At 45.2% G+C, this 27,916-nt stretch overlaps 1 protein-coding gene, 1 long non-coding RNA gene and 1 other non-coding gene across 5 annotated transcripts; 2 read left to right on the top strand and 1 right to left on the bottom strand.

Annotated features, from left to right (window-relative positions):
- Positions 1-13,050: 13,050 nt before the first annotated feature.
- LOC117095794 lies at positions 13,051-15,515 on the bottom strand. Its single transcript, XR_004442185.1, has 3 exons — positions 15,216-15,515; positions 14,476-14,616; positions 13,051-13,113 (listed from the first exon to the last, which is right to left on the bottom strand). It is a non-coding gene; the product is annotated as an uncharacterized LOC117095794 (long non-coding RNA).
- A 158-nt stretch (positions 15,516-15,673) lies between these two features.
- On the top strand, positions 15,674-23,173 carry HMGN1 (high mobility group nucleosome binding domain 1). Of its 3 annotated transcripts, XR_004442183.1 has the most exons (7): positions 15,675-16,064; positions 16,385-16,417; positions 16,512-16,541; positions 16,624-16,671; positions 17,476-17,582; positions 19,959-20,087; positions 22,326-23,173. XR_004442183.1 is itself a non-coding variant. In XM_033232494.1 (6 exons), exons 1-6 carry the CDS (start codon positions 16,050-16,052, stop codon positions 22,371-22,373), a joined length of 303 nt encoding a protein of 100 aa, XP_033088385.1. In that variant the 5' UTR covers positions 15,909-16,049; the 3' UTR covers positions 22,374-23,173. The 3 variants fall into 3 exon arrangements, 1 of the variants encoding a protein (XP_033088385.1); XM_033232494.1 differs by lacking the exon at positions 17,476-17,582 and having other exon boundaries at positions 15,909-16,064; XR_004442184.1 differs by lacking the exons at positions 17,476-17,582; positions 22,326-23,173 and having other exon boundaries at positions 15,674-16,064; positions 16,512-16,671; positions 19,959-20,048.
- On the top strand, positions 19,775-19,881 carry LOC117096789. Its single transcript, XR_004442638.1, has one exon. It is a non-coding gene; the product is annotated as a small nucleolar RNA U13 (small nucleolar RNA).
- Positions 23,174-27,916: the final 4,743 nt, after the last annotated feature.

The raw sequence follows: 27,916 nt of genomic DNA, 5'->3' as shown, positions 1-27,916 counted from the left end.
GAGACCAGCCTGGCCGACATGGCAAAACCCCGTCTCTACTAAAAATACAAAAATTAGCCAGGCGTGGTGGTGCGCACCTGTAATCCCAGCTACTTGGGAGGCTGAGGCAGGAGAATCGCTTGAACCCGGGAGGTGGAGGTTGCAGGGAGCTGAGGTGGCACCATTGCACTCCAGCCTGGTGACAGAGTGAGACTCCATCTCAAAAAAAGAAAAGAAGAATAATAATAACTAAAAATAGGTGTTGTTCCACTGTGAGCTGCATAGAGCAGGTGTATGCAAACCTAGCCCCAAAGGCCAAAGGAGCTAAGAGGCTGAAGAAAGAAGTTGACAAAACTAAGTTTCTCAAAAATAAATATTTAATAGAGAAACAAACAGAAGTAGCTCATACCTCAGGCAGCCACAGTAGGTTTCTGAACCTGCACTTCAGAATATATTGTGTTGTTTTGTGTGTTGTGTTTTGTTTTGTTTAGAGACTGAATCTCACTCTGTCACTCTGTCACCCAGACTGGAATGCAGTGGCATGATCATAGCTCACTGCAGCCTCCAACTCCTGGGCTCAAGTGATCCTCCTGCCTTAGCCTCCCAAGTAGCTGGGACTACAAGTGCAAGCCACCATGCCCAGCTAAGGGGTGTGTGTGTGTGTGTGCATTAATCAATTTTTACACTGCTCTAAAGAACTACCCGAGACTGGGTAATTTATAATGGAAAGAGGTTTAATTGACTCACAGTTCCACATGGCTGGGGAGGTCTCAGGAAACTTACAATCATGGCAGAAGGCCAAGGAGAAGCAAACATCTTCACGAGGTGGCGAGGTGGGGGCAGGTACCACCACTGTCACAAAAGATCTCACAAGATCTCTCTCAGATCTCATGAGAACTCCCTTGCTATCGTGAGAACAGCATGGAAGAAACCGCCCTCATGATCCAATCACCTCCCACCAGATCCCTCCCTCAATAAGTGGGGATCACAATTCGAGATGATATTTGGATGGGCACACAGAGCCAAACCCTATCAATATGTGTGTGTAGATGGGGTCTCACTATGTTGCGCAGGCTGGTCTCGAACTCCTGAGCTCAAGCAGTCCTCCTGCCTCATCCCCACAAGTAGCAGGGATTACAGGTGCACACTATCACGCCTGGATAATTTATTTTTATTTTTACTTTTTGTAGAGTTGGATTCTCACTATGTCATCCAGGCCAGTCTCTAACTTCTGGCCTCAAGCAGTCCTCCCTCCTCAGCCTCCCAAAGTGATGGGACTGCAGGTGTATGCCACCATGCCGGGCCAGAAGGTATTCTTTTTATACAAGCTTTTAGGGCAAAATATGTGCTAACAATGAATGAAGAATTGGTGTCTGTTGGAATATTGCATTTGAGTATACCTGAATTGTTAAGCCTTTGTGTGTGTATATAGCTAATCTCAAGAAAAATAGAATGTAATAGGAACTATCTTGCTGTGTTTAACTAGTTTTTGGTTGTTGCTGTTTGCTAAAGACAGGGTCTCGATTTGTCACTCAGGCTGTAGTGATGTAGCATGACTGTAGCTCAGCAGCCTCAAACACCTAGATTCATGCAATCCTCCCACCTCAGCCTCCCAAGTAGCTAGGACTACAGGTGTGCAGCACCACACCTGGCTAATTTTAATGAGTTTTTTAAAAAGTGTTCATAAAAGATAATATTTAAGGTGATGGATATCTCAAAAACCAAGCTTTAATCTTTAACATTATATGAATCTATCAAATGATCAAATGGATCCCCAAAATGTGTACATCTATTATGTATCAATAAAAAAGATTCCAGGCCAGGTGGGGTGGCTCAGGCCTGCAACCCAAGCACTTTAGGAGACCAAGGCAGGAGAACTGCTTGAGGCCAGAAGCTGGAGACCACCCTGGGCAACATAGCAAGACCCCCATCTCTACAGTATAAAAGAATAAAATAAAAAGAGTCCAAGAAATAAGTTAAATTATATTATGGGGAAGGGTTCCCTGAAAGAACAATAATTTACATCTTTAAAAAAAGTAAAATGCTAAAAAATGGAAGCATAGGCTAGGCGCGGTGGCTCATGCCTGTAATCCCAGCACTTTGGGAGGCCAAGGCAGGCGGATCACGAGGTCAAGAGTTCGAGACCAGACTGGCCAACATGGTGAAACCCCATCTCTACTAAAAATACAAAACTTAGCCAGGCGTGGTGGTGGGTGCCTGTAATCCCAGTTGCTTGGGAGGCTGAGACAGAAGAATCGCTTGAAACCAGAAGGCAGAGGTTGCAGTGAGCCAAGATGGTGCCACTGCACTCCAGCCTGGTCAACAAGAATGAAACTCTGTCTCAAAAAAAAAAAAGGAAGTTTAAAAACAAGCATTTATGCAACATTTTAAAATACAAATATTAAATTATCCTAAATGGCAGCACTATTTATATTGCTAGATGGTGTTGTGCAACATTGAATTGTATGCTTTCAAATGACTAATTGTATCTTCTATGAATTTCACCTCAATTTGAAAAATATTGCTAAAACCAGATAACCTTTATTTATTTTTTATTTTTTGAGATGGAATCTTGCTCTGTTGCCCAAGCTGGAGTGCAATGGCACAACCTTGGCTCACTGCAACTTTCGCCTCCCAGGTTCAAGTAATTCTCCGGCCTCAACCTCCCAAGTAGCTGGGATTACAGGCATGCACCACCACGCCTGGCTAATTTTTGTATGTTTAGTAAAGACGGGTTTCACTGTGTTGGTCAGGCTGTTCTCAAACTCCTGATCTCAGGTGATCTGCCTGTCTCAGCCTCCCAAAGTGCTGGGATTACAGGGATGAGCCACTGCCCCCAACCCAGATAACCTTATATTTTTTTATGGGCTTTTTTTTTTTTTAATGGAATCTCACTCTGTATAGGCTGGAATGCAGTGGCCTAATCTCAGCTCACTGTAACCTCCACCTCCCAGGTTCAAGTGATTCCCCTGCTCCAGCCTCCCGAGTAGCTGGGATTACAGGCATGCACCACCATACCCGTTAATTTTCGTATTTTTAGTAGAGATGGGGTTTCACCATGTTGGCCAGGCTGGTCTCGAACTCCTTACCTCAAGTCATCCACCCACCCCAGCCTCCCAAACTGTTGGGATTACACGCATGAGCCACCACACCTGGCCCCAGATAACCTTTAAAATGTTTTTATTTTAGTCCTTATTTTACACCAAGCCCTTCTCATAGGTAAAGTTCAATAAGTTAAAAAGTAGTCTTCTTATTGTTATTAGTACAGCCTTTATTTAGGCCATAAATTTTCACAGGCTTAGTACTATGCCCAGAAATTTATCTCTAAATAAACTTTCATTTGCGTTTTAAATTTGTTTTTATTTTATGCCACGTCACCTCTGTTTTAAAAAATAATTAAAATATTAAAAGTTTTTATTTTAAAATAGTTTCAAACTTGTAGAAAAGTTGTGGCCAGGCACAGTGGCTCCACCCTGTAATCCCAGCACCTTGGAGGGAAAGCCAGGAGAATCACTTGAGCGTTGGAGTTCGAGATCAGGCTGAGCAACATACAGACAGAGACCCTGTCTCTAAAAAATATTCTTTTTTTTTAATTAGCCAGGCATGGTGGTGCACGCATGTAGTCCCAGCAACTTGGGAGGCGGAGCTCAAGGCTGCAGTGAGTTGTGATTGCACCACTGAACTCCAGCCTGGGTGACAGAGCAAGACTCGGTCCCAAAATGTAAAGAAAGAAGGAAAAGTTGCAAAAAATAAAAATGGTATCAAGAACATTCAATGTAAGCAGAGCTGGTGGTTCACACCTATAATCCCAGCACTTTGGGAAGCTAAGGTGAGAGGATCGCTTGAGGCCAGGAGTTCAAGACCAACCTAGGCAACATAGCGAGACCTTGTCTCAAAAAAAAAAAAAAAATTCCTTATCCTTAACTTAGATTTACCTAGTTCATTTTACTTCATTTGCGTCTTCATGTTCTTTCTCTCCCTCTGTTAAGCAGAATACCACACACCAGTGTCAATCACTGAGAAAGAAACATCATACACTGATGACCAATCCCAAGAGAGGACCCTAAACACCTCGTTAATTTCTGCTAAGATTCCTGCATTTGCTAGGAGATTTTGCACAAACCTAGCTGCCCGACTGAGCATAAGTCCAGGGAGATAGAACACTTGCACAAGTCAGGCAAAGCAACTTTATTACACCCGGAAAGGCAGCAAAAGCCAACAGAAGCCTAGGATCCATGGTCAGCTGGTCCCCAAGCCTCAGGAAAGGTGCATAAGACAGAGGAAGTCTCATCTGCATGAGCTCCACTTCACACTGCAGCTGAGGGACTCAGATAGCACTCCACTGCTCCACCCTGGGTTTTATACTCTGGCCAGGACTTGACTTAACTGATCCAAGTGTTGCAGGACATCCGTTCTAGGAGGAACGCAGAGAGAGCCTGGCTTGTTCCTCCTTATCTCAGGATGTTGCAATCTTGGTACATTCTGCCTGGCGAATTGCAAGCAAGAAGGGGAGAGCTGGGTTGACCAAGGTTCTTTTTTTTTTTTTTTTTTTTTTTTTTGAGACGGAGTCTCGCTCTGTCCCCAGGCTGGAGTGCAGTGGCCGGATCTCAGCTCACTGCAAGCTCTGCCTCCCGGGTTTACGCCATTCTCCTGCCTCAGCCTCCCGAGTAGCTGGGACTACAGGCGCCTGCCACCTCGCCCGGCTACTTTTTTTGTAGTTTTTAGTAGAGACGGGGTTTCACCATGTTAGCCAGGATGGTCTCGATCTCCTGACCTCGTGATCCGCCCGTCTCGGCCTCCCAAAGTGCTGGGATTACAGGCTTGAGCCACCGCGCCCGGCCTGACCAAGGTTCTTTGGGGACTTGTTCTCTGTCTCTGTCTCCCTCTCTCATTCTTTTCTCTCTCTTTTCTCGCTCTCTCTCATTCTTTCTTTCTCTCCCTCTGTGTTTGTGTGTGTGTTGTGTGTTGTGTGTGTCACTAAGAATCTGAACTGACTTTTTTTTTTTTTTTTTTTGAGACGGAGTCTGGCTCTGTCGCCCAGGCTGGAGTGCTGTGGCCAGATCTCAGCTCACTGCAAGCTCCGCATCCCGGGTTTACGCCATTCTCCTGCCTCAGCCTCCCGAGTAGCTGGGACTACAGGCGCCCGTCACCTCACCCGGCTAGTTTTTTGTATTTTTTAGTAGAGACGGGGTTTCACCATATTAGCCAGGATGGTCTCGATCTCCTGACCTCGTGATCCGCCCGTCTCGGCCTCCCAAAGTACTGGGATTACAGGCTTGAGCCACCGCACCCGGCCTGAACTGACATTTTTTTTTGGAGACAGGGTCTTGCTCTGTCACCCAGGCTGGAGTACAGTGGTGCAATCTTGGCTTACTACAACCTCCATCTCCCAGGTTCAAGCGATTCTCCTGCCTCAGCCTCCAAGTAGCTGGGGTTACAGGCATGCACCACCACTCCTGCTAGTAGAGACGGGGTTACACCATCTTGGTAAGGCTGGTCTCAAACTCCTGACCTCAGGTGATCCACCCACCTCAGCCTCCCAAAGTGCTGGGATTACTTACAGGTGTGAGCCACTTCGCCTGGCCTCTTACATAATTTATCAACTTCCATAATGTTAACATTAATACAATACTTTAGGCCGGGCGCGGTGGCTCAAGCCTGTAATCCCAGCACTTTGGGAGGCCGAGACGGGCGGATCACAAGGTCAGGAGATCGAGACCATCCTGGCTAACACGGTGAAACCCCGTCTCTACTAGAAAATACAAAAAAAAAAAAAAACTAGCCGGGCGAGGTGGCGGGCGCCTGTGGTCCCAGCTACTCGGGAGGCTGAGGCAGGAGAATGGCGTGAACCCGGGAAGGCGGAGCTTGCAGTGAGCCGAGATAGAGCCACTGCACTCCAGCCTGGGCGACAGAGCGAGACTCCGTCTCAAAAAAAAAAATACTTTAATCTGCTATTTGTGTTCCAATTTTGTCAATTGACTGCATAATTTCCTTTCTCCCCCAGTATAAGATCTAGGGTTGGCAGGGCATGGTGGCTCATGCCTGTAATTCCAGCACTTTGGGAGGTCAAGGCGGGTGGATCATCTGAGGTCAGGAGTTCAAGACCAGCCTGGCCAACATGGTGAAACCCTGTCTCTACTAAAAATACAAAAAGTATCTGGGCGTGGTAGCAGGCACCTGTAAACCCAGCTACTTGGGAGGGTGAGGCGGGAGAATCACTTAAACCCGGGAGGAGGAGGTTACAGTGAGCAGAGATCGTGCCACTGCACTCCAGCCTGGGGCACAGAGTGCGACTCTGTCTCAAAAAATAATAATAAATAAATAAATAAGCTCAGTGGCCAAGTTTAGAGGCTCATATCTGTAATCCCAGCAGTTTGGGAGGCCAAGATGAGAGGATTGCTTAAGCCCGGGGTTTGAGATCAGCCTGGGAACATAGCGAGACCTCATCTCTACAAAAAAAGAAAAATTAATTAGGGGGCATGGTGGTGCGCACCTGTAGTCCCAGCTACTCTGAAGGGTGAAGTGGGCGGATTACTTGAGCCCCAGAGATGGAGCCTGCAGTGAGTGATGATCACGCCACTGAACTCGGAAGGCAGAGGTTGCAGTGAGCCAGGGCAACAGAGTGAGACCCCGTCTCAAAAAAAAAAAGATTCTGACATGCTACAACATGGATGAACCCTGGCAACATTATGCTAAGTGAAATAAACCAGTCACAAAAAAAAAAATTATTGTACGATTCCTCTTGTATGAGGCATCTAAAGTAGTCAAACTGAGAAACAGAAAGTAGAATAGTGGTTACCAGAGACTGGGGGGATGTGGACATTGGAAGCTGTTTAATGGGCAGAGTTTTGGAGATCTGTTGCACCATAGTACTTAACACTACTGAACTGCACACTTGAAAATCGTTACGATGGCCGGGCGCGGTGGCTCAAGCCTGTCATCCCAGCACTTTGGGAGGCCGAGACGGGCGGATCACGAGGTCAGGAGATCCAGACCATCCTGGCTAACACGGTGAAACCCCATTTCTACTAAAAAATACAAAAACTAGCCGGGCGAGGTGGCGGGCGCCTGTAGTCCCAGCTACTCGGGAGGCTGAGGCAGGAGAATGGCATAAACCCGGGAGGCAGAGCTTGCAGTGAGCTGAGATCCGGCCACTGCACTCCAGCCTGGGCGACAGAGCGAGACTCCGTCTCAAAAAAAAAAAAAAAAAAAAAAAAAAGAAAATCGTTACGATGGTAAATGTTATGATATGTGTTTTTACAAGAATTACATTTTTCTTTAAAAAAAGATATTTTAAAAAAGATATTAAAGCCTTTTAGGTATCAGATACTTCACTCACTGCAGGGTAAAATATGATGATGAACCAAATACGCCCAGACCTTGTTCTCTTATGGCTTAACTAAACAAACAACTGTAAGTACTATAAATAATTATAAGCATGCAAAGCATTTTGAAGGGACACATAAGTTTATCTTGGTAACTGTCCACATCCTAGCTCCAAGTTGGATGATAGGTTTGCAGATGCACATTATATTGTTTGTAAATAATATAAAATAAAGGAAGGATATGCATAAAATAAAAATGGAGTGTGTGCATTATTTAAGACTTTTTCAAAAAAGTAGGCCAGGAGTGGTGGCTCACGCCTGTAATCCCAGCACTTTGGGAGGCTGAGGTGGGCAGATCACCTGAGGTCAAGAGTTCAAGACCAGCTTGACCAACATGGTGAAACCCTGTCTCTACTAAAAATACAAAAATTAGTCGGGCATGGTGGCATGTGCCTATAATCCCAGCTGCTCGGGAGGCTGAGCCAGGAGAATCGCTTGAACCCAGGAGACAGGGGTTGCAGTGAGCTGAGATCGCACTACTGCACTCCAGCCTAGGTGGCAGGGCAAGACTCCATCTCAAACACAAAACAAAAAAGTAGTATGGAATGCTATTAAATACAGAAGGCCCTGATCTAATGTGGGGATTGAGCACGCAAGGGTTAATAAGGGATTTCATATTCTTCATTATTTTCATCTCCCTCCCATGGAAAAATAGGCTAGACTGATTAATAGGTCTGTGGTAGGCCGGGCGCGGTGGCTCAAGCCTGTAATCCCAGCACTTTGGGAGGCCGAGACGGGCGGATCACGAGGTCAGGAGATCGAGACCATCCTGGCTAATACGGTGAAACCCTGTCTCTACTTAAAAATACAAAAAACTAGCGGGCGACGAGGCGGGTGCCTGTAGTCCCAGCTACTCGGGAGGCTGAGGCAGGAGAATGGCGTAAACCCGGGAGGCGGAGCTTGCAGTGAGCTGAGATCCGGCCACTGCACTCCAGCCTGGGTGGCAGAGCAAGACTCCGTCTCAAAAAAAAAAAAAAAAAAAATAGGTCTGTAGTAGAAAATTTCCAGTGAAAAATGCAATCTGTGATCTCCGTGCCTCCCCCACAGCCCCACGAGTGACACACTGAAGAGATAATTCCCCTCTTTTCTTTACAGGTCGGTTCAGAGATGAGAGAGCGCCCTGGAATGTTCCAAATTAAGTTTCACCAAACATTTTGAAAGTATTCAAAATAAACATACAAGTAAAATAGACTAACCTACGAGTCTAAGATTTCTCATTCCATTTAGAGCTATTAATGGAAAGAATAACTTCACTGGCCCAGGCAACATAACAGGAACATTTTGATAATGAGAAAGTCCTTTTTGGATCAAACCTAAATTGATGGTACTTCACACATAGTTCAGGGTGTTGAGATGACCACATACATGGCAGAGTGCCACGGAAAAATCATATTTTGCAGCATGCAAATATGATCAATACAAGCAACAAGAGGAAGATGCAAAATCATGTGATAATAAAGACCTTGGCTGAGCCCGGGAGCTCATGCCTGTAATCCCAGGGCTTTGGGAGGCCAAGGCAGGAGGATCTCTTGAGCCCAGGAGTCTGAAATTACAGTGAGCTATGATCATACCACTGCATTTCAGCCTGAGTGACAGAGTTAAGTCTCAAAAACAAAAAAAGAAAAATGTAAAAGTAGCATTTAGATGACATTTTTTTCTGCTTTTAGTTATTATCCTGGCCAACACTCCAAACCACAGACGTAGGGCAACATCTAATCAAACTTAAGGCAGCTTCCTCCTGTAGGCTTAAGAATGGAGCGCCCCTCAGGCCATGTCAGATAAACATGTCTGTACCACTGCCTCTGCTTTTATAGCTCACAAGAGACAGGGAAACCTTAGCTTGTTCATGTGATTTCAAGAGTCAGGCAGAGGCCGGGCACGGTGGCTCACGCCTGTAATTCCAGCACTTTGGGAGGCCGAGGCGGGTAGATCACGAGGTCGGGAGATCGAGACCATCCTGGCTAACACGGTGAAACCCCGTCTCTACTAAAAATACAAAAAATTAGCCGGGTGTGGTGACGGGCACCTGTAGTCCCAGCTACTCAGGAGGCTGAGGCAAGAGAATGGTGTAAACTGGAGAGGCGGAGCTTGCAGTGAGCCAAGATCGCGCCACAGCACTCTAGCCTGGGTGAAAGAGCAAGACTCCGTCTCAAAAAAAAAAAAAAAGAGGCAGAACAAGTGCCCCTTAAGATTTGAGTAGGTTTTGCGGGGGGGCGGGGGTTCACTCAGGTCTTGAATATTAAATGGCTGCCCCTTAGAGGGAGTGATTATCCTCTGAAGCCACAAAAGCTGAGCTATATAGGAGAGAAGCAAGGGGCCCTTCCTTTCCATATTTGGAAAATCAGGCTTCATTTGTGAGCAGGAGAGAATAATGTGACCAATTTATGGCTGGCTTAGTGTTCTTTTTAAAATAACAATCAGTACTGTGGACTACTAGAGGGATACATGCAATAACAGAAATCCAATCATCGTATCTAATGACAATTAATTACACAGTCATGTATCCATAACGTTTGGAAACAGGCTAGAAACATATGCTGCATGGTGAGCTGTATGTCTACATTTGTGTTTGGGTGTCTCTGGCCAGCTCATCCATCATAGTGATGATAGACAACCTGTGTCAAGCCCTGTGTTTTTGCTCTCATTTGCGTCTTTTGCTTCTCATCCTTCTGCAGCAGCCTGGATATCCAATAGAGTGATGAGTGCTGAGCACTCACATGTTCTGAGTGATGTTCACATCACCTCCCTTCCTACCTTCTCCTTGGTTCACAGGCTTGAGTCACATCTACCCCTATTTATCTTCTGTCTTCATCATGTGGACAAACCAGCTCAGACCCTGAGCTTCCAGGGAAACAGTGTGGTCCAGCACAGCAGCGTAGGATCCAGAGCTCTTCCCATTTCTTCCCTTCCCTTCCACTCTCTACCGTTGGCTTTTTTTCTGCCCTGCCACTCACTGAAACTGCTTCATCAGGACAACGGGTAACATCTCTAGTTGCCAGCTGTAGGCATTTTACGTTCCCCATTTGACCCCTCCGCATGCCTGAGGTTTCAGCTCTCACTCCAACATCTCTTTTCTTTCAAATATTTCCTTCCTCCTAAGCTCCAGGCCTGTAGCTGCAACTGCCTGCTGTACCCGGATGTTTCCCAAAACGTAAATCATCAACACCAGACCTACCAGCTTCCTCTCAAACTCTCTGCGTCCCTGGCAGGGCACACGGCTCCCCATCCACACAGCCTGGCGGATACTGCTGAATACCAGGCCACGTCAACTCTTCTCATTGTCCTTCCTGACAGAGCCCTCATTTTGTTCAGGTGTCTACTGTCTCCACTCCCAGCCCAACTCCAGGGGTAGGCCTGATTTGGTCAAAAGGGTATCCAAATCCCCTCACTGTGACTAAATTCCAAATTCTAAGAAAAGTCCATTGACAGACACTCTGAGAAAACAGTATTTGTCTGGATGCTGTAATCTGGATATGACACCTAGAATTTCAATTTCAGACAGAGAAAGAAGCCAACTCAGAAAGAGGCACAACAAAAGAGTAAAAAAAGAAACAGGCCGGACGCAGTGGCCCATACCTGTAATCCCGGCACTTTGGGAGGCTGAGGCGGGTGGATCACCTGAGGTCAGGAGTTTGAGACCAGCCTGGCCAACATGGTGAAACCTCGTCTCTACTAAAAATACAAAAATTAGCCGGGTGTGGTGGCAGCCACCTGTAATCCCAGCTACTTGGGAGGCTGAGGCAGAAGAGCCACTTGAATCCAGGAGGCAGAGGTTGCAGTGAGCCAAGATCGTGCCACTGCACTCCATCCAGCCTGGGCGACAAAAGTAAAGCTCCGTCTCAAAAAAGAAAAAAAAAAGAACTTGGGACTGTGATAACCCATTAAGCTGCTGAGTCCATGACCCAGGGCAAGCCTATTATGAATCCCACATCCATCTTCTATTGTTGGAGATGATCTCCTTTCTCATGGTTGATGCTAATTTGGGTTTCTATTGCTCATGGCCAAAAGTTTCCGTGCTCTGTCTCACATCAGATTCACTGAAGAGTCCTGCCAGTCCCCACCAATATATATCCCCACTTCACCACCACCACCACTGATCCCCATCCCTACAGCCAAGATCCTAGTCATTCATTGCCTAAATGACTTTAATATGTACCCCGGGTCTCCCCCGTCCCAAGATAACCCGATCCTACATCTCAACCTCTCAGGCTAAACTCTGCGTTTTCTTCCTTCAAGGCGCTTACAACTATGTCAAAGTATCCTGTTTACTGGTTTATTGTCTGTCTTTTCATGCTAGAGCACAAGTCCTATGAGGACAGGCAGCTTGGCTCTTTTTTGGGAGGGACAGGATCGCTCTCTGTCGCCCAGGCTGGAGTGCAGTGGCACAATCTCAGCTCACTGCAACCTCTGCCTTTCAGGTTGATTCTCCAGCCTCAGTCACCTGAGTAGCTGTAATTACAAGCATGCACCACTATGCCCAGCTAATTTTTTTCTACTACTTTTTGTAGAGACAGGGGTCTCCCTATGTTGCTCAGCTTGGTCTTGAACTCCTGGGCTCAAGCAATCCTCCTGCCTTGGCCTCCCAAATGCTAGGATTACAGGGAGGAGCCACTGCACCCTGCCAACTCTTTTTTTAAACCACTTTATTCAGGTATGATTAACATATCAAAACTGTACATATTGAACGTAAACATCTGGATGAGATTAGGGATAAGTACACACTTGTGAAACCATTACCACCATCAAGGCCATAAACATACTCATCCCCTCACAGTTTCACTGCACCTCCTTTATGATGATTGCTGCTATTTTTGTGACAAAACACTTAACATATCAAGATCCACTCTCTTAGTAAACTTTTAGTATACAATACTTTTTTTAAAAGAGATAGGGGTCTCATTATGTGGCCCAGGCTGGTTTTCTCAAAGTCTTGAACTCAAGTAATCCTCCCCGCTTCAGCCTTTCTCTATTGCATACTCATGGTGTTCTTGTCAAAAATTAGTTGTCAGCTGGGCCCAGTGGCTCGCGCCTGTAGTCCGAGATTTTGGGGGAGGCCAAGGTGGGTGGATCACCTGAGATCGGGAGTTTGAGACCAGTCTGACCAATATGATGAAACCCCGTCTCTACTAAAAATACAAAAATTAGCCGGCCTGGTGGTGTGCATCTGTAATCCCAGCTACTTGGGAGGCTGAGGCAGGAGAATTGCTTGAACCCAGGAGGCAGACGTTGCAGTGAACAGAGCTCACGTCACGGCACTCCAGTCTGGCCGATTGAGTGAAAATCCCTCCATTAAAAAAAAAATCATTTGTCCACGAGAGGCTGAGGCAGGACGATGGCTTGAGAACACCTCCTTACAAGATACAAGGTCAAGTGCAGTCTGTGGAACGTATGCACAAAGGATGACAAGAGAAGTGCAAGAGCTAAATTTGTAAGTGAAAATTTCTGACTCTGACATGTTGAAAAAATACTTTATTATAGGCTGGACGCGATGGCTTCCCTGTAATCGCATCACTTTGGGAGGCCAAGGTGGGTGGATCACGAGGTCAGGAGATCAAGACCATTCTGGCTAAGACGGTGAAACCCCGTCTCTACTAAAAATACAAAAAATTAGCCAGGTGAGGTGGCGGGCGCCTGTAGCCCCAGCTACTCCGAAGGCTGAGGTAGGAGAATGGTGTGAACCCGGGAGGCGGAGCTTGCAGTGAGCTGAGATCTTGCCACTGCATTCCAGCCTGGGTAAAGCAGCGAAACTCTGTCAAAAAAAAAAAAAAAAAAAACTTATATATACCCAGAAACGTAAACATAGGTGAACAGCTCAATTAGTATTCATGAAGTAAACACAGTACAACCAACATCCGGACCAAGAAATCGAGCATGAATAGCCAGCCCCTCAAATTTGCTCTCTCCTTCAGTCGCTAGTTCCCCACCTCAACCCCAACCAGGAAGCACTATCCTGTCTTCCAACAGACTGGATTCGTTTTGCCCGCTTTTGTACATTATATGAATAAAATCACACAGTGTACCCACTTTTGGATTTGGTATCTTTCTCTCAACATTATACTAGTGAAATTAATCCACATTGTTGTATGTAGTAGCATATGGGTCATTTTCATTGCTGGCGGTCTTCCATTTACTCATCTATTCTGTTGTTGATTGGCATTTAGATTGCTCTGTTTGGACTTATAACAAACTGTTCTGCTATAAATATTCTATTTCATGTCTTCTGGGGAAAATATATAAGCATTTTTGTTGTGTACCTTTCCAACAGTGGAATGACTGAGTCCTGAAAATAAGTGTCTGTTTAGGTTTAAAACATACCGCCAGCTGGAGATGGTGGCACATGCCTGTAGTCCCAACTACTTGGGAACCTGAGGCAGGAGGATTGCTTGAATCCAGTTCTGGGCTACAGTGGGTTGTGCTGATCAGGTGTTTACACTATGATTAGCACCACGATGGTGACCTTCCAGGGAGCAAAAGACCCGCAAGTTTACCTATGAAGGGGTGAACCGGCCCAGGTCAGAAACGGAGCAGGTCAAAACTCCCACGCTGATGAGTAGTGGAATCACACCTGTGAATAACACTGCACTCCAGCCTGGGCAACAGAGTGAAACCTTGTTCTTTAAAAAAAAAAAAAAAAAAAAAAGGATACTGCCAAATAGTTTTTCATTTGAGTTCTGGCTGCTCCATTTGTTTGTGTTGGCAACTTAAAAAAACTAGGCCAAAGAAAACACCTGTGGACCATCTAGTTGTCACCTCTGACCTAGCGCATCTTCGGTTCTTACGGGAGACAGATCTTGATAAGGTAAGGCCAAACGCATAGCGTTCCCTTGCTTAAGACCTTGCAGTATCCCTCGATCTTTGGATAGTGATCGAACTTCACGACAGGCTGCTCTTCTTTTTTTTTCTACCTCTTTCTCCTGACTTTTACGTCCATTTTTCATTATCTCCATCCCTGCCACTTTAAAGGTCTTGGTGGGCTGCCACACTCTAGTAAGTCAGCATGCCTTGAAATATGCTGACCAACCCATGCCGATGGCTTCCCCTTTCTTTACTAGGCCAATTGAGTACTTTCTCTCCCCGCTAAATTACTAGACCCAGTGCTTGGGATACAAACCTGGATTCTCTCTATTCCAGAGACTTCACGGTGCCTGCCACAAGGCAAGTGCTCAGTACATGCTTGCGCCACAAACTTGGGTACTCCCTGATGTTGAATTTTTTTAAGGTAATTCATGCAGGTAGGAAACTGAAAAAAACACTACACACGAGAAAGGGAAATTTTACCCTCAATCTCCCCAGTTCTCCCCAGAGGCAACCGCTGGTACTACTTCCTTGCTGAGATATACTATACATGGAATGTATAAGGATATATATTCAATCAATGCTATGGAGAAAATAAAACATTCCTCTGGGGGTCCGCGAGTGGTGGAGACAGTCGCGAACGGTTCGCAGGAGCTGCAATCTGAGAGCTGCCCTACTCTGAGCCCAGAACCGACCGTCGTGCACCTGCAGTCCTCAGGGAAATCTGACGAAAGTTCCACAGCTTGGATTCCCAGCACTTTGGGAGGCCAAGGCGGGAGGGTTGCTTGAGCCCAGGAGTTGGAGACCAGGCTGAGCAACACAGTGAAACCCCGCCTCTACAAAAAACACAAAAGTTAGCCGGGCATAGTGGTGCACTGTAGTCCCAGCTACTCGGCAGGCTGGGGTGGGAGGATCGCTGGCGCCCAAGAGGTCGAGGCTGCAGTTAACCGTGATTGCACCACCGCACTCCGACCTGGACGACACAACGAGACCCTGTCTTAAATAAAAGGAAGGAAGGAAGAAAGGAAGTTACACAGAAAGGCCGCCTGCCCTAACCTCGCATTGGAGCCCCAGGTGTGGACCTGGGCTAGTGAAAGCGCAGCAAGCGTCCCGCGCCTGCGCACTGGCCCACGCCGAGCTCTCGTCGGCTTTCCTTCCCACGCCCTCCTCCAACGCCTGCGCACCAGGGCGCGTTTCACGCAGGCCTGCGAAGCTGGAGCCCCTGGATAGCCTTTCTTGCCGACTGAGGCGAGAGGAATTTGCTAGTTCCTGTATCCTTTGTCCCTCTCCCTTCCCAGTCTAAGATACGAACTATAAATGTTCGAACCCAATTCAGCCCACAGGGGAGGGGCCAGACGCCAGTGGCCTGAAGGCGCCCAGGTATCCAGAAGGATTGTGGGTGGGGACCCGCGGTCACGTGTCATGCTGCCGCCAATCAGCGGGCAGACCGCACTTCGCAGCTCGGCTTCAAACAAACTACCGTGAGGTCGGAGCGCCACTGGGGCCCCGCCCCCTTCGCCTGGGCCTGGGGCCCCGCGAGACGGCGGGAAGGGGTGGGGGGGGCGCCCGGGAGGGGGCGGGGCGCAAGGTCGAGTGACGGCCTGTCTCACCTATTCCGGGCGCGGGCTGAGCCCCACAGCCAATGGGCGGGGGAGGGGGGCGGGGGGCGGCCCGGCCGGCGGGGAGGGGGGAGCCCGCGGCAGGGGACGCAGGGGGAGGAGGAGGCGGGCTCCCAATCCGGTTCCATCCGGTTCTCCCACCGCCCCCGCTGTGGGTCTCAGCAGCTCGGGCGGCGGGAGGAGTGGCAGCGGCCAGGCAGCCTAGTTTCGCGAAGGCTCTCGGCGCGCCGCGGCCCGCAGGCACCCGGCACGCGCCTTCCCCGCCGCCAGGATGCCCAAGAGGAAGGTGAGCGGTGGCCGCGGCCCGCACACGCCCCCTGGAGCCGCCGTCTGCCGGGCCCCGCGAGGCTCAGGCCCCGCTGCACCCACGGTGGCGACGGGCCCGGGAGGCGCTTGGAGACCGGCGGGCGGGCAGGCGGGCGCTCGGCGGCCGCGGGGGCGGGTGTTCTGGAACGTTCGGTGGCTGGGGGAGTCGAGGGGGCGATTCGAACGGGGCGGCGGGAAGCCGTGACGTCACACGGCCGGGCATTGTTCTCGGGGCCGTGCGGGCGCGCGGGTCCTGGGACTGCGGTCCGCCTCCATTCGCCCGTCTCCTTGTCCCCGCAGGTCAGCTCCGCCGAAGGGGCCGCCAAGGAAGAGGTGAGTTCGGGGCCTTCTGCGGGGGGTGGTGGGTTTCCCGTGAGCCGCTGGCCTGCCTGCCTTTCTCGCTGACTCTCCTTTTTCTTTCTCCAAGCCCAAGAGGAGATCGGCGCGGTTGTCAGCTGTAAGTAAAGCGAGCCCCGTAACCGTTTGTTTTTCGCGGGTCGTCCCGGGTGAGGACGTTCAGTGCTACTTTTGCCTTTCAGAAACCTCCTGCCAAAGTGGAAGCGAAGCCGAAAAAGGCAGCAGCGAAGGTAGGCTTCGAAACGCGCATTGGGGTGCAGCGGGGCCTTAGGCTACACTGCTCTTTAATGCGGGACTTTTCATTTTGATTAGTTATTTGAGCTTTCTTTATATTTTAATAACTACGGTAAATAACTTTTTTTCTGGTCGGAGTAAAATGTAATGGATATATTCATCCTGGTTTATAGGACTATCACATTAATGCTGCTGCAGATGTTAGGAGACTTAGTACGACAAAAAATATTAAATATTAGCAAGTCTACAAAGGAAATTTATTCTTTGCGTTGCGTACATTGTGGCTGGTGGTTGGCCTTTAATTGCGTGCTTGTGCTTTCTCTTTTGATGATAAAAGAGCCAAGTTCGGACTGAGGCAGGGAACGTGTAAGTTTTTATATATACAGTTTCCAAGCCAACTTGAGGAAACCTTAACCTTTTTACGGGGTGGGAGTGGGGAGGTCAAAAGTTGTGATCTCTGAGAAAATAACTGCCACTACTCAAAGTGTTTTATTAGTTATACAAAACCGTGATTCTGGCTGCTCCCTAATAAATTCGTGATTGCATGATTCGAATTGCGGGTCTGCAGAATGAAGTTGGCTTTGGGTATACGTGTGTTTGATAACTTTCAGAGTGGAAAAGCAGAACATGTGTAAAACGTGTATAAACTTTGTGTTTGGATCTAGCGTTGAAACCAACATCTGTAAAGCTTTGCATGTTCTTCACGGGGTGATTAATTTCTATCCTAAACTTAGGTGAAAGTTTGCTATTTAAAGTCTCAAAAAATTTTTTTGTTAATGCCTTCACCTCTTTCCTAAAAGTGTAGGTAGAAGTGTAGCACTGCACAATCATCAGAAGAGGCAAGATTAATTTCCTTGACATTGAGGAGTTCTTGGATAATTACTAAATTTGTCCTTGTTAAATAAAGGTATAAAACAAAGATGTTTTTTCTTTTTTATTTTAAATTTTGTACACAGCTGAGTGTAAAAAATCTTGACTATGTTTTCTTTACAAAGTTCTGTTTTTGTGATCCTTTTAAAAATAAAGCTTCAAGGAAGGTATGAGAATAGTGTTTTTCAGGTTGCAATCTCATTACCAGAAGACAATGTGGTAATTCTCTGTATGCAGTTAGAACAGCACAGAAACTTGATGAAGGCCTAAAAAATTAGCTGACCTTGTTTAAAATGTTGGTATGAGCAGTGTTATTACTTTTTGATTCTGGGTTGTTGTTTTTTTTTTTTAAACTAATTGGCTGAAATAATCTGCCTGTTTCCCTCTTTACATTTTTCTTATTTCTTGTTTATCTTTGTCCACCCTGAGATCTGTAATTTTTTTTTTTTTTTTTTTTGAGACAAGTCTCGCCCTGTCGCTCAGGCTGGAGTGCAGTGGCCGGATCTCAGCTCACTGCAAGCTCCGCCTCCCGGTTTCACGCCATTCTCCTGCCTCAGCCTCCCGAGCAGCTGGGACTACAGGCGCCCGCCACTACGCCCGGCTAGTTCTTTTGTATTTTTAGTAGAGACGGGGTTTCACCGTGTAGGCCAGGATGGTCTCGATCTCCTGACCTTGTGATCCACCCGTCTCGGCCTCCCAAAGTGCTGAGATTACAGGCTTGAGCCACCGCGCCCGGCCGTGTAAATTTTTTAATGAAAACAGTTCCAAGTTGTACTCTCAGTGGGTGTGGGACATCAGATGTGATTGAGAGGCTCACAGTAAGTCTTCATGTCAGTGTTTGTTGAGGAACGAGCCTATCAGGTCAGCTTTCCCAAAGGAAAAAGGGCAGAAGGGGTTTGTTCATTTTTACATCTAATTTCTGTAATACACCTTTGACTTCATAGTTGATCAGACTTTAAAGTCTAAACAGAAGGTAAGCACTTGGTGTATTGATTTTCGTACTACATAGTAGACGTGTTTTCAAGGCGTATCTGTCACAGTGTATCATTTCCCTAGAACTAAATGTTTTGAAGGTCCAAACATTCGGGAAACTTGATTGATTTTGTTTTATTTAGCTTATCAGCTGATAATGGTTACACGTGGTATATTTCAAATTCAGGGTATTACTGTGTATTCTATTTTAACTGTTTCCCAGTTTTGTATTTTTTGTATTGGAATGATTATGAAATTAATGAGAAATCTTTAGAAATCAGTACAGAAGTGATTGTGAAACTTCGTGATAGCAATGTGTGTAGTAGCAGTTTTGTCTCAGATACACTTGTTATTCGAAGGATGTTGAAGTATTAAAAGTCATTATGCTGTCTGTGGAATCCTACTGTTAGTACAGAACACCCTGCAGTGATTTTTGTCTGTGGAATCCTGCTGTTAGTACAGAACACCGTGCAGTGATTTTTCCACCCACGTTAGCATTGAAGTTGTGAGCTCTACTTGCTTGTCTTTATGGCCCTTTAACTCAAGTAACTGGTCAATATCCTTATGGGTCTTTTATACCACCCACTGGGGGCTAAGCTAATTTAGCTGCTGTTGCATACTTACTAACAAGAAATAAATGTTAAGCTTTCTTCTCAGTATTGGTGGATGGTATCCAAAAGTATTTTTATGTTTAACATGGCTTAAATTTTGACCTTAATGTGTCAAGTTAGTATGGTCATTTTAATACCTGTACTTTTCAGATTCTTCAAACACCTGTATGAAAGTGATAAATTCAAAATTGATCCTTTTAGTTCCTCATTATATGATATCAAGGGAGTAACTGTAGCAGGATAGTCAGCCTGACCGTATGGCATGGTGCTTTTTTTCAGGTGAATGGTCTTGATGTGAGGGTTAAGGTCTGGTGAGGACAGTATTGTTCAAGTTCACAACAAATTTGGGGATGGGTGGGAATACAGTTGATGAGACTCCTCCGGTATTCTACTTCGTTTATCCTGTCATGTGGAACTGCAGAGAATAGTAGATGATGGCGACAGTGCTGAAGTATAGCTTGGGCTTTAGGATTTGTCATATGTCTAATGAGGCTTGACATGCAAGTACTATTAAAATCTCCTTAGCATACGCTGTTTTCCTGATTACTGGGGTGAACCCTAAGTTGTCTCATGTAATAGGTATATCAGCTGATGTGTGATAGACATTAATGTGACAGCTATTATGGTACAGTCTATACAAAATGAGATCCTTTCATAAGCTTGAAAATTGGGTTTTCACGCTTGTGTGTGAGATGTCCCTCTCTCAAACCTTGCTATGAAGTCAGCACCATTGTTTACATTACTTGTCTGACATGAAGGGGGAAAAGTAAAAACAAAATGTAAATAAGGGGTAAAGTTTGTACTTAAAATATATTCTTATTCTATCATAGGATAAATCTTCAGACAAAAAAGTGCAAACAAAAGGGAAAAGGGGAGCAAAGGGAAAACAGGCCGAAGTGGCTAACCAAGAAACGAAAGAAGATTTACCCGCAGAAAACGGGGAAACGAAAACTGAGGAGGTCAGAAGTGTGTGTGTGTTTTGACTCTGAACAGTAGATACTAAATTGTACGTTTTTTGTAGCAGATAACAGTATTCATGATAATACTGAACAGAGTTTTGTACAGTATCCCAAAATGAACGGACAAATGGCTTATGATTTACTGGAAAGTAAATATGTAAATGGTTTAAGAGCAAGAAATTTTAATATGCTCAATTTCAGATATAGTTTAATCTTTGTTTTGTTTTTATATTCTGGATGTTGCTTTTAAATATATTTTCGAAAGTTTATTATCCTTATTTGCATTTTTCCTGGCATATTTTTCCCACTTTCATTTCTTTCTTTTTTTTTTTTTTTTTGAGACGGAGTCTCGCTCTGCCACCCAGGCTGGAGTGCAGTGGCCGGATCTCAGCTCACTGCAAGCTCCGCCTCCCGGGTTCACGCCGTTCTCCTGCCTGAGCCTCCCGAGTAGCTGGGACTACAGGCGCCCGCCACCTCGCCCGGCTAGTTTTTTTTGTATTTTTTTAGTAGAGACGGGGTTTCACTGTGTTAGCCAGGATGGTCTCGATCTCCTGACCTCACGATCCGCCCGCCTCGACCTCCCAAAGTGCTGGGATTACAGGCTTGAGCCACGGCGCCCGGCCCCCACTTTCATTTCTAATGAAAATGTTTTTGTTTGTATTTTTCTTAAGGGTCTAAATAATAACATACATAAAGCAAGTAAAAAGACTAGTGTCATTAATCTTTATTTTTAGAGACAGTGTCTGTTACCCAGGCTGAATCTTTATTGTTTTAAGCTATGAGGAAAAGATGTTTTTTCTTACTAACCAAGCAATGGGAGTAGAGAACGAACAAAGAAATCTGTAACAGGTTTTGATTGATTTGTTGTGAACACCACTGTACTCCTTTAGCCTGGAAGCTGTTTCTTAAAAAATAACTGCAAGGTTCAGTTAAGCCAGGCCTCTGTATTTTATGTTTGTTATATTAACTAAGCTAGAAAAGATAAGTAATTTAGTATATTGATTTTTAAATTTTGATATTTAAATTTTTTACCATATTTAAATTTGATATTAAATTTTGATATTTATCAATATTCCTAAATTAAGAAATTTACAATCACAGTTTTATTTTTTTAACTTGTATTTCTTAATTCCCTTTTTTTTTTTCTTTTTTGAGATGGAGTTTCGCTCTTGTTGCCCAAGCTGGAGTGCAGTGCTGGGACGGCTCATTGCAACCTCTGCCTCCCGGGTTCAAGTGATTCTCCTGCCTCAGCCTCCCGAGTAGCTGGGATTACAGGCATGCACCCCCACGCCCAACTAATTTTTTGTATTTTTAGTAGAAACGGGGTTTCACCATGTTAGCCAGGCTGGTTTCAAACTCCTGACCTCAGGTGATCCGCCCACCTCGGCCTCCCAAGGTGCTGCCGTTACAGGCGTGAGCCACCGCTCCTGACCTGTACTTCTTAATTCTAACCATCCATCAAATATTGTGTGATAATAAGATCACATTGCTAATCTAGTTCTGATTTTAAAGGAAGAACTTGACCTTCCAGTACATATTATCAAATTACAGTTGGTTCTCTCTTGTTTATAGCTGTGTTCTATTAATATAAGGCTGCCACAAGTATGAAACCGTTTCACATAGGGGAAATACAGGATTGGGTTCCTACAAACCTCTGATCACAATGTTTTCATCAACTGATAAATACGTGACTTTGTTACATGTGTATTTCTGTTCAGATATGCCTTAATTAATGTGTGTTAAAGTCACATCGATCTCACTACCAGTAGCACTGTAATTCGTACCTGAACAAAGCTGTCCAACACATACGTTCTCTGTGTGGCACATCACAGCCTTGAATTTAGCAACATTAGATAGCACTTGGACAGGATGCTTGGGGGCCATTTTAAACAGCAAAATCATCAGTAAAAAGCACAAAGATGTAAAATATGTGGCACTAAATAGACCAGAAAAACAGTTGTTTGTGGCATCAGAGCTGAAACAAGAAGACAGAGTGACCTCAGCTTGGAATGTACATGTGGTGCAACTCACATTTTTTTGCTGCTCTGTATATGCACATGACCATGGAAGTGCCACAAGTATTGATTGGGGGGGGGGGCGCGGTTACAAAAGTTTTTTAACAAGAGTAGGTGACTTTACAAATAAAGATTATTGACTTTTTTAAAGACCTGATAGTTGCATATAAATAAAATGACAACGTGCTAAGTGCTGAAGATCTCAATTTCCTTTCTTTTGCAGAGTCCAGCCTCTGATGAAGCAGGAGAGAAAGAAGCCAAGTCTGATTAATACCATATACCATGTCTTACCAGTGGTCCCTGTCTCCCTTCTTGTACAATCCAGAGGAATATTTTTATCAACTATTTTGTAAATGCAAGTTTTTTAGTAGCTCTAGAAACATTTTTAAGAAGGAGGGAATCCCACCTCATCCCATTTTTTAAGTGTAAATGCTTTTTTTTTAAGAGGTGAAATCATTTGCTGGTTGTTTATTTTTTGGTACAACCAGAAAATAGTGTGGGATATTGAATTTTACGGGAGGCTTTGACTGTCTCGGGTGCCAGCTTAACATTCCATAGATGGGGGTTAGTTTTTATATCCTATAATACAAAGCATATTAAATGGCAATATGGAGTCAGTCCTGCATTTAATGTCTTGAATATTTTATTTTACTTCTATTCTCATGTTTTTTAGTAGAATTGTTTCCGAAAGAAAACCACTCCTTGATCACGGCGCTCCCTGTCGGAATTGTGTGCGCTCTGTAGCATCTTTGGTTGTGGTAGTCCTGTCTTCCTAATAACTTTGTTACTGTGCTGTGAAAGATTACTGATTTGAATATGTAGCGTACATGCTATTCAGTTGTGAACTGGTGGGCCCTATGTAACAGCTGACCAACATGTGAAGAAACTGGTACTTGATAGCCTCTAAAGGAAAATTTGCTTCCAAATTTTAAGCTGGAAAGTCACTGGAATAACTTTAAAAAAGAATTACAATACATGGCTTTTTAGAATTTCATTACATATGTTAAGAATTGTGTACAAATTGAAATGTCTGTACTGATCCTCAACCAATAAAATCTCAATTATGAAAATGCTTTGGAGCACATTGATTAAATTCTAGTTTACATTTTATTTACGGAATTTCTACATTTGAGCCTGGCCAACATAGTGAAACCCTGTCCCTACTAAAAATACAAAAAAATTAGCTGGGTGTGGTGGCCAGTGCCTGTAATCCCAGCTACTCGGGAGGCTGAGCCAGGAGAACTGCTTGAATCTGTGAGGTGGAGGTTGCAGCACGTCCAGATTGCACCATTGCACTCCAGCCTGGCCAACAGAGTGAGACCCTATCTCAAAAAAAAAAAAAAATTCCATATTTGATCTTTTGGTTTTTTTTTTAAGTGAAATTTTTAATTTTTGTTTAATACAGTCTTGGGTCACCACTGACTGGATACACTCTTAAGAAACACATGGTTAGGCAGTTTTTGTGAACATTATAAAGCGTGCTTACGCAAACCTCAGTGGCATAGCCGATTACATGTGTAGGCTGTATGGTTTAACCTGTTGCTGCTAGGCAACAGACCTGTACAGCATATTGTTATGTGAATAAGGAGTTGTAATAGAATGGAAAGTACTTGTGTATCTAAAGAGAAGGTACAGTATTATGTAATACGGGACCATGATGTGGTTCATTGTTGGCTGATACATGAGACATAACTGCTTTAATACCTGCTATGTCCTTTGAAGTTGCTTGACTTGGTTTAAGGGAAAAACAATCTAATATCCTTTGAATCAAAGCAAATGCGTAATTCTTAGCTCTTCGTATGAGGTTAAAAGTACAGAGTAGGCCGGGCATGGTGGCTCACACCTGTAATCCCAGCACTTTGGGAGGCTGAGGTGGGTAGATCACGTGGGGTCAGGAGTTTGAGACCAGCCTGGCCAAGGTGAGACCCCATCTCTAATAAAAATTTAAAAATTAGCTCGGCTTAGTGGTGAGCACCTGTAATCCCAGCTACTCAGGAGGCTGAGGCAGGCAGAATTACTTCAACCCAGGAGGTAGAGGTTGCAGTAAGCAGAGTTCACACCGTTGCATTCCAGCCTGGGTGACGAGTGAAACTTGGTCTCAAAAAAAAAGCTACAACTAAATCTCATATGGTATGTATTTTCCAGATTTGCTTTCATACACATTGTATTCTTATTTTGCCCTCTATAGTCTTTAGAAGGCGTGTAGGACAACTGTTGACTTGGCAACAGTGAAAACGGCCAGAGAGGCCGGGCGCGGTGGCTCAAGCCTGTAATCCCAGCACTTTGGGAGGCCGAGACGGGCGGATCACGAGGTCAGGAGATCGAGACCATCCTGGCTAACACAGTGAAACCCCGTCTCTACTAAAAATACAAAAAACTAGCCGGGCGAGATGGCGGGCGCCTGTAGTCCCAGCTACTTGGGAGGCTGAGGCAGGAGAATGGCGTGAACCCGGGAGGCGGAGCTTGCAGTGAGCTGAGATCCGGTCACTGCACTCCAGCCCGGCGACAGAGCGAGACTCCGCCTCAAAAAAAAAAAAAAAAAAAAAAGAAAACGGCCAGAGAACAGACCTTGCTGAGGTTATCACTAAAGAGGGGTCCTTGGAACAGAATTCAAACCTCTGTACACTTGGTGTGTTGTTTTGCTTATGGGCTGGTTAGTCGGCAAGAATCCTTTAAAAACAAGCCCTGTGGGATCATAGATCTCTGCACGCACTGCCAGAGCAGAGTCTATAGGGAATATTGAGGCTACAGTAAAAGCAAATGCAAAGGTTGGTGACGTGGGATGAACTGACAGCAAAGAAGCTTTGATAACCCCTGGGGGATGGGGAAGGACTAGGAGCCACCTGAGCACTGTTGGTCATTACACGATGGAGGCCTGAAAGGGTGATGAACAGATTTGCCTTTAGTTCTGAAGTATAGGTAGAATAGATGAGTTTCTGTTAAGCCTTTTAACCCTAGAACCCATCTACCAGTGTTTAGTTAGTTGCAATCCCCAAACTTCCCACCCCTGAGAGGTAATAGATGTTTTCGAATCACAGATTTTTTCAATCGTTCTATACTCGTCGTAATGACACATTGAAAGAAATCACTAGTTTTTCTTACAAAATAAAACAGGTACAGGGTTTTGGCTTATAGATTAATACCAAAAACATTGTAGAAAAGCATAATGGAAGTACTTTAAGATCCTACCTTGAACTACTCCGTTAGGCTTTTCTACGTTTTGTTGGAGCAAGCCTTGCCTTGTTAAATCTGACCAATTACTTGGGTGTTTGCTAGCCCTAAGGCTGCACATTTTCCTTTTTTTTTTTCATCCTACCCACAGGAAGGAACACCTTTTGTTGTTTTTTCTGAGATGGAGTCTCTGTGTTGCCCAGGCTGGAGTGCAGTGGTGTGATTTCAGCTCACTGCAACCTTTGCCTCGTAGGTTCAAGCAACTCTCTTGCCTCAGCCTCCTGAGTAGCTAAGATTACAGGCGTGCACCACCACACCCGGCTAATTTTTTTGCATTTTATTAGAGACTGGGTTTCACCATGTTGGTCGGGCGGGTCTCAAACTCCTGACCTCATGATCCGCCCACCTGGGCCTCCCAAAGTGCTGGGATTACCGGCATGAGCCACTGCACCTGGCCAGGACACATATGTTTACAATAAACCAACTTCAACTGTCAAAGGAAAAAAAGTTTTTTAACTAAGCCACCCTGGGGGCTGGGTGTGGCAGTCACACCAGTGCTTTGGGAGGCCAAGGTAGGAGGATTGCTTGAGCCTGAGTTCAGAATCAGCCTGAGCAACAGCAAGACCCAGTCTCTATAAAAAATTTTAAAAATCAGCCGAGCTTGGTGCTACATGTCTGTAGTCCCAGCTACTCAGGAGGCTGACGAAGGACGATCACAAGCCCAGGATTTCGAGGCTGCGGTGAGCTATCATTGTGCCACGGCACTCCAACCTGGAGTACAAAGATCTTGTCTCAAAAGCCACTTGAGGCATATTTTCTGGGATCAGTACAGAAAGTTAGTTTCTTGCCCTTTAAACAGAGTCGACAGTACTTTTGAGTGATGAGAATGGTTGACTGGCTGTACCTGTATCAGACATCTAAAAGTATAAGGAAGAGAACTTATCAGACAGCAATTGGTTGATTAGAAAAACTAGTGAACGAGAACCCTGCATTCTCTTGGCTTCTCAGAGATTGAGCTTGACGTGCGCCAAATGTGGGTTAATCAGGATTTAAGGCACAGATCTTGGTACTTAGTACTTGGATTCTTGGTAATCATGGAGGCCTCGGGGGAAGTTCTGTTCTGTTGTAGCAGTTTGGGAAATGTGTATAAAAGTCTTGTGGGGTTAGGGATGAGTTTAGGGGGATGGACAGAGGCAGGGATGACAAATAAATGTGTGTCATCATAGGGAAGCAACTAATACTCATTGGAAAAAAACCTCAGGAACTGCAGACAAGCTAAAATCACCCATAATTCGCTTACTTAAACAACTATTTAAGTAGCTATTTAAAGATGCATTTTTCTCAGATCCTATTCTATGCTTACATGATTATGCAAAGTGGTATTGTACATCCTATTTTATAGTCTTTATCATACTGTGACCTTTCTTCCATGTTAATGAATACACTTACATAGCGTTTGTAAGCACTGTGCAGTATTTTATTTCAAGAATATATGATTTGTCAGACATTTAGACTTTTTCGCGTTAAAACAAGCATTGTCAAACTAAAAACTAATCTCTGCTAATCTACACAGATAGACCTAAAGATGTGTCTGCTTATCGCAATCCCCATTTGTTCCAGGAGTTTGCCACAGAAATACTTGGTTGAAACATCAAGTAATTTTGAGAATTAGAATTGAGAATTTCTAAACATTAGGCTTAAATAGATGATGGGAAGCAGCTCATCAATGGGTAACAACTGTTTTTATTTCAAGATTGTGAAAGCTAGGATTACATTTTTTTTTTGAGATGAAGTCTTGCTCTTGTCCCCCAGGCTGGAATGTGATGGTGCGATCTCTGCTCACTGCAGTCTCTGCCTCCTGGGTTCAAGCGATTCTCCTGCTTCTGCCCCTAAGTAGCTGGGATTACAGGCGCCTGCCACCACACCTGGCTAGCTTTTTGTACTTTTAATAGAGACGGGGTTTCACCATGTTGGCCACGCTGGTCTCGAATTCCTGACCTCAGGTGATCCACCTGCCTCGGCCTCCCAGAGTGCTGGGATTCGAGGCGTGAGCCACTGCACCCGACCAGGATTACATTTTTTAAAACTTCAAAAAGTATAAAGTAAGAAATCATTTAGGGGCCCTACATGGTGCCTCACGCCTGAAATCGCAGCATTTTGGGAGGCCAAGGTGGGCAGATTACTTGAGCTTGAGGTCAGGAGTTTGAGACCAGCCGAGCCAACAAGCGTAAACCCCATCTCTACTAAAATACAAAAATTCGCCTGTGGTGGGCGCCTGTAGTCTCAGCTACTGGGGAGGCTGAGACTGGAGAATCACTTGAACCCAGGAGGCAGAGGTTGCAGTGAGCCGAGATCTGCCACTGCACTCCAGCCTGGGTGAAAGGGCAAGACTTTGCCTCAAAAAACAAACAAAAAAACCGTTTAATCCCAGAAGCTAAAAGCAATTATTTTAGACAGGGTGAATTTTCTTCATACATTTGGGTTTTTCCTTAACTGTAAAATTTTTTTTAATACTTAATAGTTCATTGTGTGGCAAAACCATAATTTGGCCATTACACTTTTTTATAATTGCTCTGTTAGGGATACTACTGCTCATGCCAACAATACAGTATACTGAAGCCCTTGTACCAGGCAACCCGTCTC

This window comes from Trachypithecus francoisi, unplaced genomic scaffold, assembly GCF_009764315.1.
Source record: "Trachypithecus francoisi isolate TF-2019V2 unplaced genomic scaffold, Tfra_2.0 Lachesis_group14, whole genome shotgun sequence".
Classification (NCBI taxonomy): domain Eukaryota; kingdom Metazoa; phylum Chordata; class Mammalia; order Primates; family Cercopithecidae; genus Trachypithecus; species Trachypithecus francoisi.
This window is presented reverse-complemented; position numbering and strand designations above follow the sequence as displayed.